This window comes from Cyclospora cayetanensis, unplaced genomic scaffold, assembly GCF_002999335.1.
Source record: "Cyclospora cayetanensis isolate NF1_C8 unplaced genomic scaffold, CcayRef3 CcayRef3_contig_156, whole genome shotgun sequence".
Lineage (NCBI taxonomy): Eukaryota > Apicomplexa > Conoidasida > Eucoccidiorida > Eimeriidae > Cyclospora > Cyclospora cayetanensis.
This window is the reverse complement of record NW_020312099.1, coordinates 1-10,456: the sequence shown is the minus strand read 5'-3', so window position 1 is coordinate 10,456 and position 10,456 is coordinate 1. Positions and strand designations below refer to the sequence as shown.

General features: G+C 49.6%; 1 protein-coding gene across 1 annotated transcript; it reads right to left on the bottom strand.

The window, feature by feature from the left end:
* Window positions 1-7,013: 7,013 nt before the first annotated feature.
* Window positions 7,014-9,948, bottom strand: LOC34620980. The gene is made up of 3 exons (XM_026336944.1): window positions 8,551-9,948; window positions 8,380-8,437; window positions 7,014-8,143 (listed from the first exon to the last, which is right to left on the bottom strand). The coding sequence occupies exons 1-3, from the start codon at window positions 9,946-9,948 to the stop codon at window positions 7,014-7,016; spliced, it is 2,586 nt and encodes an 861-aa protein (XP_026192729.1).
* Window positions 9,949-10,456: the final 508 nt, after the last annotated feature.

Here is a 10,456-nt window from a genome sequence, read left to right as displayed (position 1 = left end):
TTGCTGCAGCACGCGCTGCTGTTGCCACACAGCGCGAGAAAGGGGCCTCCCAGGGGCCTCAGGGGGGCCTCGATTCGTGCAGTGTGCAAGCAGCAGGTTGCTGCTGCCTCAGGCAGCAGCAGCAGCACAATATATACTCCTTGTCAGGGATCAGCAATAAAAGACAGAGAGAAAAGCCCGGAGCCTCAACAGGGAGTGCCGCTGCCTCAATGGCTACCGCTGCTGCTACAAGGAGAATTACAAGGAGCAGCGGCCAACGAGTCCCTTAGTGTACACGCATTAACCAAGAGGCAAATAACGGGAAAACGCCTCAAGACAGAAAAGGAGAGGCGTAAATGCCGCCGCCCCTGCTGCAGTGTTATTGCTGCGTGCCTAGAGAGCCAGGGCCTTCGATTTAGGCGCTGCTGCTGTTGAGCGTTGTTCCCGCTGCTGCTGTCCCAGTGCTGCTGTCTCCTTTTACGCTCTAATAAATCCTATTCACTAATTTTTTAAAAATATATATATCCTTCTCATTTGCAGATGGGACCCCGGAAAGCAAGAGTAACCAGGAATACAGCAGAAGGGACATGCCGCTAGGACTGTGCGCTGTGCAGGAGCAGCAGGGGTAGCTGGCGCAGCAGCAAAAGGACAGTAACAAATGAAGATATTACTTTCCTCCGGAACTTTTGACACTTACTGGGTACGTGGAAATATTTTTACAACGAACCAAGAATACGGGGCCCATACTGCAGGACTGGAAAGATACTAATTTAGTAGGGTCACATGAATAGCAATGCAGGAAAATCAAACTACGACTCCACATCAGAAGTCCGAAGGCCCAGAACTACATGCTGTATATCATATGAAAAAGAGCCATTGTACGTGCCCACCTCATTTCCATTAGTAGCGACTGCTCTTGCACTAGACAGCCAATGTAGAACTGCGCAAATGAACGCATGAAGAACGAAGCTAACAAGCATGAGGGAGGCTTCAGCTGCATGTGCTTCACTTACAGGGCTATGGTGAAGTCCCTTCCACCTTTCTTGCTCTCAGCCTCCTTTTCCTGAATTCATTTACCCCCAGTCCGGCGCCATGAGGCCAGTGTCAGGTATACAGGAAACCTCCAAGGCAAGATCTAGGGGTTTCGCGACAGTACACGACTACCGAGTGTTTGAAGAAACCGTGGAAAAAGAAATAAAATGTTACGAGCTGGCAAGCCAGGTGCAATCTTTCCAAAAAAGGCCGAATAGGTGTCTGGCTATTGCAGGTAAGGCAATGAAACTAGCAATAAAGTACAGGACGAAACGGAGAGACGGTTAAGTAGTGGCACAACCTGACAGATTAAAATTCAAGGTCTCATTCTGTCAACCAGTTTTTGCCTAGAAGTGCATAAACAAGCAGATTGACTCACAAGCCAAATTGCATATCAGCAAAATTTATAGGCCAGTTCCTCTCTATTCCTTTCGTGTTATATGCACTATACGGATAGGACAAATGACAACCACAAAATTACTACCTGTCCGCCTTAGAAAGAACAAGCAAAAAGGCAGAACAGTGTAACCGAATGCCTCACGAAACAAATTAGTGTAGCGCACCTTTGCGGCAGCAAGTAGAAAAGAAAATGACTGACTCCAAGTGGTTCCTCCTTCCCCTCAAAATGTCCATTGAAACCAAGAACCCTATTTCCAGAAAGTCTACTGTCATCTAGCGGCGCAAGCCAGCCTGCTATCCCGATGGCTTGTTAGCTCTTGGTTTGCCGAATCATTACAAGCAGAAAGCAACTTCACTCCGGAATACTAGGCTCAAAGGAAAAAAAATGTGTTAACAGAATATTATGCACCCCGTCCTTTTTGCCTTGCCTGTTTCTGTATTTTCAATGTTTCTTCTGCATATAAATACAGAGAAAGTAACGCAACACCGTCCCACAACCTCTACATTGTCTGAGACAGAAACCGAGCTCGCTGATCTTGTGCAACAGGCGGAGGGCTTTCTCCACTGCAGCACTGAAAATATTCCATTTCCCCAAACTAGCGCTCAAGAGGTAACGGCGGATCATAAAGAAGCACACAAGCCCTCAAGGGCAAAAGCCTGCACGGGTATACGTCAAAAACGGCACTTTCTCTGCACGAGTGTGCAACTTTTGATAGAACAGCTATGCACAAATTTGTGGGTCCGTATGTACACGATAATCTCCTATTCAATACATGTACGCTAGCACCAAGGCCATGGGTATTCATAGACAAATTCATCTGAGGAGATGCGTTGGATACAGAGAAGAGGATGCGCTTTTTGAAGGGGACATTGCAGGGCTGCATATTGTTTTCCAATCTTACCAATCTTAATAGTATCGTGTGCCTGAGACTATCACCTACTTCCTCCGAAGCCTCTGCTGTGACCAAACTGGGGGATGGGAAGATACGGCAAATAGATACACACCAGACCAACGCTTTACGCAAACCACTTCACAGCTTTGCCGTCTGTTGTGTGTAGCCCCTAGGATGCATTGTCCTGCGGGATACCGTATGGGATGCTCTCTTTGAAGGGACATCCCTGCCATCGTACGGAAGGTGCTCAAATTTGCATGTGGCTTTGCCTTGCGTGTTTCTCAGATTGGCTGGATAATAAAGAAACAGACTGAATGGAACAGAATAAGATGGCGCCACGACGGTACTACACACGCAGCCCCGCGTTATGCCCCGGAGGATCACTGGTACTGTCCCCTTTCCCAGTCCGACATTTCAAAATCGTTTAGTAACACTGTGTCTGCTAGGCGTGCCAGCCCATTTGCTAAATCGGAAGAATACACTAAGAAGATGGAGATTTGAACTACAAAGGGCCCTAAGGTCCTGCGTGGCTTCGCGACTCTGTGGGCCTTGAAAGCCTCGAAGCGGATCTCGTAAGACTTCACAGAATCAATTAGAGCGAAATGTGTCGAAAATTCTCGAAAACCCTTTGCTTTTGAATGCTATGGAAGAGATCCGAAGGTTTTGAAATGCACCAAATGACAGAAAACGCTGTACACCCCCGAAGACCCTACGGGTCTTGGCAAAACTTCTGGGGCTCGAGCATTTTTCAAGGCCATAAACGACTATTATAGCGCAAGCAGCATCCCTAAAGGGCCAAAATGCCATGGAGAGTCAATCCCGAGGAGCGGGCTACAAATTGCCTGTTCGAAGGCTTAACGGGGGACAGCGAGGTACCACTATTGTGAACACACAGAGAGCTCGGGGGGCGTTAAGTAGGAACTGCACAGAGGAGGCATTCTCCCCAGGGTAGGAATTACAGTATTCATGAAGGGGGAAATTTATTGTACTTCATAGCCCTTCACAATATAGTATACACAGCTGCATGCATTAATCTAAGTTGGCCAAGGAGTGTTTTCTTTTAAGTACCACAAAATGGCTTGTTATCTTATCCGTTCCGATGTCATACTGCCAACTAGCGCGCTGTATCATGTTTGGAGAGATGTAAATAAGAAAAATATGGTCAGCAGTGCATTTCAGTAGTGTAATGCTTTTAAATACTAAAACGCCTATTCTATACAGGCAACTACAAGAGCGAAATGATGGTTAAAGTCCTTGAATACGAAAACCTGCATGCTCAGTATCTGCATGTCGTGGTACAGGCCCGCTTTCGATTCTGTCGTACATTTTCCTTTACGGGTGTATTGTCTTCTAAACTAGATGACAATGACAGATGAAAGATGCATCAGAGTTTATTGTAAGATGCATCACGTAGCCTACTCCTCTTGTTCACAAACAGCACGAAAAAAGCAGCATGCATTGTAACAGAGAAAGTAGCACATAAAGCTAAAAGTGCATACCCCTTCGAAGTGGAGAATTCGAAAGTACGTGCACTCCGGCAAAGTAAAACGGAGAAGGAACTTTTAAATGGAGGTTAGTACTTGTCGTCCTTGAGTAAGCGCTGGCGAAAGGGTAAAAGCAATAAAGTAATACGAAACATGGCTACAATGTGAATCCTGACTCGTCTAGTGAAGATAAAGAAGTGGGTGAGAAGGACGCAGCATACGGGAATGAAATCACGGAGAGAAGAGGGATAATATGATTAGAAGAACAAATAACGGACGAAGAAGGGGGAAAGGCAACATGGGAGAGAATAGGAAAGACGAACATAAAAAAGAAAGGAACAGAGGTATTCAAAGATGCCCGCCAGATTTTAGGACCCCAACCACTTGTAAAACCATCCGCCGATGTGCCTTTTGTTTTTTAAATGCCTCTTTGTTCTGCAACACAAAGATCGAATGCCCCACAATTAATAAAGATGTGGTTTTACCTATCGATGAAGAGCTACTTTGAGGGCGCACAAACAAAGATCAGACAATCAAAACAAGAGACGTACTACAGGCGTGGCAGCACAGAGCAATACAAGGAAAGATACACATAAAAGCGATATCTAGGAACGTCACAAGTAAGAGGATCGGCAGGAAAGCGTGCGTACGGAAATGCAAGCAAACTATTAACATCAGCTACGGGAAATTATGATGCAAGCCCGTCATCCCGTACACGCCATAATGCACCGTATGCACCATACCTTGCCCTGTCGGGTCGCAGCTTTTTCTTCTTTGGTCGCAAAAACAGAATCCAATCGCCAACACTAAGACCCCTGGCTCCCATAAAGCCTTCCGCAGGAAGCACCTGCCTGGGGGTCCTCAGGGCCGGGGGCCCCCACGTGAGGCTTAGTACGCTCCTCGTTGAAGCCTCATGTGCCGTGTAAAAACGAGTAGGGAGAAAGGTTGAGCAGATACTCCACAGTGTTGGGAAAGGATGAAGACAAGCAAGTCTGCATGACGCGACCATGGCAAACAAAAGAATTAGTGCACCTTATCCATTGTGCAAAGGTATATGACTCATCTACGCCGGATCACTGATCAGAAGGCGTCTGATAAAGTAGCAGTGCAAAACCGGGAAAATGAGATTTGCGTAATAAGCCACTTGCGGAGAACAAGGCCAGGTAGTGAATGCGCAGTGAAAGCGTGGAGACTAGCGGCTAAACACCAAGAAATCTAGTGAAAGTTAAGCTATCACACAAGAAATTTTGAAAAATAGAATTACAGCACTGCAACGAAAAGCGGTAGGCCACTACATGATGTTTTGCATGCAGCCCCGACTACTCCACTGGACACGAACCGTAGTATTCGGTGCTCCAGAAACTGATCTTTGCGTGTAGTGCTTTAAATTGATGTACAGGCTGGTGTGTGAAAGTCTTACACTCAATTAGCTCTCTTTGTCTTGGGTACAGCCAAATGCGCAACAGATTTTCTGAGTGACTGTTAATGGGTCTTCGTACTGTTGCTTGTAGGTAGACCCCGCTCTCCGATTACTGTTCAATTTGGTGTAGCGCAGGTGCCATGATAAATTGCACCCTATTCCCAGCATCCTTTTTCACGTTTGGCGTCGATTGTACCTAGCGCGCACCTTCCAATATCCACAGAGAGAACCGCTAACTAAAACGAGGAATGTATATAGAAAACTTGTTGTATATTCTAAGGAAAGAGCTGTTTGACGCCTTTCTTCTGAACCAAAAAGTTTTTCTGCCTTGCTGTGAAGGGGGTGCCGAAGTAGCTCGTCAAGCTGCGATTGCACAGCTGTACCTAGACCTGTTTATTCACTTTAAACCAGAAAATTTCGAATGCGAATGGTCTATGTTCATGACTTGACCACTAGTCACGAGGAACGGGTGCAGATAGAAAAAGAAATTTTGCTGTGTGGATAGCGCTGTGTTTCTCAGTTGTCGGTTAAGCTACACCAAAACACTTGCTAAAACACTGGATATGTTTTGCTGAGAATTTGTATGGTATTGACTAGTTGGTAGGTGTCTTCGCTTTTGCATTTATTGTAGGGTACTCTTAGCTCGACACAAGAGGACGCAAAGTTATGTAATTTTGAAGCACCTATAACTCCGAAGGGGAACCTTCACGTAATGCACGGAAGGAATGGGAGCAGGGGCAAGTCAACTGAGCAGAGGGCTCAGCAAAGTAATCAAAGCAAGCTCCTATGTGTCTCGATTGAAAAGAGCAAGTTTCTACAGGATCACTGCGAGAAGAGCACTCAGGACTATGCGCACTGGCTCCGATTAAGCTTAATCCCAAGGTCGAGAAGGGAGCACAATAGTAATGCTGCTAGGTGGATTTAGACGCAGGTACACGCAGGGCGACAAAGTTGACGAAAGTCTAGTTAAGGAAATAAAGACAAGCAGAAACCAGTACACGGTGTTACACTGAAGCAACAGGTGGCGCAACAAAATGCACAGATGCAGAAGGCCCACTGACCCGCTAGTTCAACGGCCCAGACGCCTCCTGTCGTGTCTGAATTTCCACCATGCACGGCCTCCTTTGACTAGTTCCTCTGTGTCCACTGGTCTGTTCCCCTTTATATGGTCTCTGCTCTTCCGTCAGTCAGAGACACCTTCCAATGCTTACCGCTTCGTGGGTTGGTGATGCCGTTGCATTTTGTGACTATCACAATTGATTTTCAAGCGTGGCATCTCGGCACATTGTATGGAGAAATTTTGGCGCAACAGCACATTAAGACCAGTCACAGAGGATGTCCTTTGCATCTATGTATCAAGCTCCCACATTATTCGACGGCAGCAAGCCAAGAAACCTAGTAAGCTGGCTACCTTGCTAGGTATGCAGCAAGCTACCTTCCCAGAAGCAGTCATTTTCTTAGCCAAAAAGGTAGGTAGCTGGATACCCCATTCGATTTCCAACTATTAAAGCGCGTGCCCAGGTGTTACGTAGCTGCTCTTGCACCTGAGCTCTCTACTGAGTCACCATTGTGCCTGCTCGTTCCTTAATAGGATGGATGCATCCCTCTATTCTACAAGTCTCCTGGAGCAGCAGACCCCCAAAAGATGGCCTTTTGTCCATGTGACGAGCTGGGCACCCAAAACACTTGTAATGGAGTCCCATGCGCCATATGAAGAGGGGCAGCGGCGTCGCATCCTGGCGGTACTGGGTATGACACTTTGCCCACTGTGTTGCACACATGTACCGTTTGTTTGTCGCCGTTTGCTTAGTCATGCATGTGGCTATACATCCCGGACCACTGTGCAGCCTGTTCCATGGGCGCCACTTGAGACTGCCCCCAAAGGCCCCGGGGTAGGAAGGCCCTCTTGGAATGCAGGGCGTAGCGGCGCCTAACCCGCCACCCCCGAAATGCAGCCTGTATATACACTGCGCAGGCCTCAAACAGAGCGGCATTCCCGAACGTCTCCCTTAGAAGCTGCAGTCGCTGTCGCATGTACACGCGGTCCAAGCTCACCTCTTTCTGTTGCTGCTCAGGATGCGTCTGTTGCCACTGCGGTTGCAGCGGTGGGTGCAGCTGCTGCTGCGGTATCTGCGGTTGCTGTGCCTGCTGCACCTGATGTGGGCTTGAGAATCGGATAGCCGCATGGGGTGAGGGTGCCGCAATGGAGCACCTCAGGTAACTCGACATTTTGTGTTTCTTAATGCTCCGCAGACACTGCGAAGCTGCAGCCAAGGACGCAAAAACATTTTGAACCTCGGCCTCATCAAACGGCCGCACCAGTGGCGGCGGCTCCAGCTGCTGTTGCTGTTGCTGCTGTTGCTGCTGCTGGCGATTTTCCTTGGTATAGCCAGCTGCAGCATCTGGGGAGGTCGCTTCTGCCACTCCTGCCACCTGTACAGCTGGGGGTACTGCCGCATGATGACTGTCACCGCAACTCACGTTGCTCCTGCTGCCCTCTGGATGCTTCTCTGGGGGCTGCCGTAAAATGGGCCTTAACTCCTGATATCGCCAAGAGGAGGCAGACGAGGGCAGAGAGCTGTTGATGGATTCGAAGGGGTGCGAATACTGTTGCTGCCCCTCGCAAGGTTCTTCCTGATGTTGGTGATTTGGCTGTGCATGCAGAGACTCCTGCCCAAGGGCACAAACACGATTTGCTGGCGGCCCTCCAGCCTCCCCCAGGTTATCTTCGATGTCTGACTGCTTTTTACCCTTGTTGTGGCTCTGATTTCCCCCCGAGTCACTCAGCGTGGTTTCTCTGGTGGAGGGACAGCTGGCGATTCTTGATGCTCTTTGGTTGTCTGCTGCGATGAGCGGCGCAACGTCCCGCAGTACCAACTGCGTGGACGCCTGTAAAGAATCGAAAACTGGGGTGCCCTCCTCAAAGTAACCCTCCTCTGCGGAGCACACGAGCACACGCAGGCTCGCATACTTCCTCTCTTATTATTGCTGCTGCAGGGAGTGAAAGGTCATTCACCTAATCGCCACCAGAATGCTTAGCGCACGGCAGAAGAGTAAGCCGGGTGTTATGCAGGAGCGCAGCACGCGCGGGGTTGCAGCAGAGAGGTTATAAGGCGTTGAGAAGTCTCCCGACTTCTGGCCAGAACTTTACGCCGAATTTCGTCTCTCTTACTAATCCAACGAAACATTTTTGTGCTTGAGAAGGGCCCCTGGATCTTCCCATTGTCATCCTGCAGCACATTCACCCCAAGCGTCAAGCCTGAGCCCTTTGGCCCCTAACCGCAGAGCAGAACTTTCACCGAGGAAACTTTGAACCTCAAGGAGAGAGCTCTTCGTAGCGGACCTGGTAGAGCCACATCTTCTCCTGTGCATCAAGCGCATTTCCCTTCTGCTGCTGGCCCTCTTTGTCAGGCAGCTTCAGGATGGTGGCAAGCAGAGTGCCGGACTGCCCTATGAAGGCCCCCATGAGCGCCACAGTGCTGCCTCCAGTACTGCTGCCACGACAGTTTGCACGGTGGTTTATAGGCACAATGCAACGCTCTTTCGGGCTCCGCCCCTCCTCTAGCAAGTCGAGCACAGCCTCACCCACCAACCAAACGCCAGGGACTGCTGCGGCCTCTCCTTCTTGCGCGTTTTGCGCTGTCGCATCGTCCCCCTCTTTTCGATGGTGCCTCCATACCTCCAAGACTATTTTGTTTACATTCAACAGCCTGAGCTGCTCCTCGGAGGGAACGGGCAGACAGATGTCTGATTCGAAGGTACATTTCTCCACAAAATATGCCCCTCGTGTTCCTGCCTCTCCAGGAGCCGTTGATGCTGCTCGAGCGCCTGCCTGTTCTGCGGCTTCTTTTGAGGCTGTCGTCGACACTGCGGGTGCAGAAGGCTGATTTTTGTCTTCCTGGTAAACTGACGCGGAAAACCAGGCCGTGGTGTGTGAGGGACCTGCAGCAGCTTCGTCAGTAGGCTCCGCTGCATCTTTCGCTTGCATTGCCGGCATAAAGTAACGAGCCGTTACACAATAGGCGGGGGTCCTTTCCAGTTCTGAGGCCTCTGCAGGCCTGTGAGGAGGCTTGTCAAAGCAAAACTGAATTGAGTGCAGCCGTAGCAACACTTTGCCCGCAGCACTGCCTTGTGCTAATCCTCTACGCTCCTTTCTGATGCCAGCCGAGCACTTCTCTTGATCCTGCGAATCCGGCTTGTCTGCTCCCGAGCAGCTCGTGAGTGTGCGGCTCTGAGAGGGGGAGCCTCGCCTTCTTCCAGAGGTGCCCCCTTCGCAGCCATCAGCGGCTTCTGCAGCTGAAATACGCCTCCTGCATATTTCAACTGCACGGTGTAAAGAAGCCTCCACTCCTGCGGGAGTCTGCTCCAGAAGGCGCGTCGGAGAAGCAGAAGTGACTCGGAAATTGGCACGACGCATGCGTACACGATGTTGTTGCTGCTGCTGCTCGCCTCTCTTCGGCGCGAAAGGCGCAGGGGTGACAGCAACCACGTCTTCCCTAAACCCATCTCTCCAATTACCAGAAGAGAGGCCATCCGAGAAGGTGTCGGCTTCGAAGCTGTTTGAGTTAAACAGCGAAACAGCGCGATTCGCAACAGAAGGCTGGAAGCTGACAGAACGAGTCGGTTGCGCTGGCTCCCCGGGGGGGCCCCTGGACTGCGAGCCTGCAGCAGGAGTCCACTCACTACCCTGCTGCTCAGAAAGGGAGACTTCTGGTGCATCTGATGCCCTGTACAGAATCATCGTGAGACACAGAAATGCCGCGTCCTAAGGTCCGTGTATGCAGAGAGTGTGAGAATCGTCTCTACAGCCCCTCCCCCCATAGGCATGCAATCGTTCCTGCTTTATTGACATACGTCTGCATAGAGAGGCACATAGGCCGGAAACCATAGGTACACACAAGCCGATTCGCGGCGAGCCCAAAGGGCAGGGCAGCAGCAGCAGCAGCAGCAGCAGAGATAGAGATAGAGAGAGACAGAGAGAGAGATAGAGAGAGACAGAGAGAGAGAGAGAGAGAGAGAGAGAAAGACAGAGAGAGAGAGAGAGAGAGAGAGAGAGAGAGAGAGAGAGAAAAGAGCAGAAGAGCACACGCGAGAACACAAGACAGGAAAGGAACTGAGGAGCAGGACTGTGTTCAAACAAAACGAACAGACGATGAGAATGATGAACTAATCTATATACCGCTCAGCACGCAGTAAATTCATGTTAGTCGTGCGTTTGCATGATATTTACTACGATTATGATCTCGTGA

What these genes read in the sequence shown, in the direction of transcription:
- LOC34620980 (XM_026336944.1), bottom strand. Translation starts at nt 9,948, where the DNA reads ATGATTCTGTACAGGGCATCAGATGCACCAGAAGTCTCCCTTTCTGAG. An exon ending in AGAAGATGTGGCTCTACCAG is followed by an intron (nt 8,438 to 8,550) that starts GTCCGCTACGAA and finishes AATGTGCTGCAG; the next exon opens with GATGACAATGGGAAGATCCA. An exon ending in AAAAATGTTTCGTTGGATTA is followed by an intron (nt 8,144 to 8,379) that starts GTAAGAGAGACG and finishes TGTGCTCCGCAG; the next exon opens with AGGAGGGTTACTTTGAGGAG.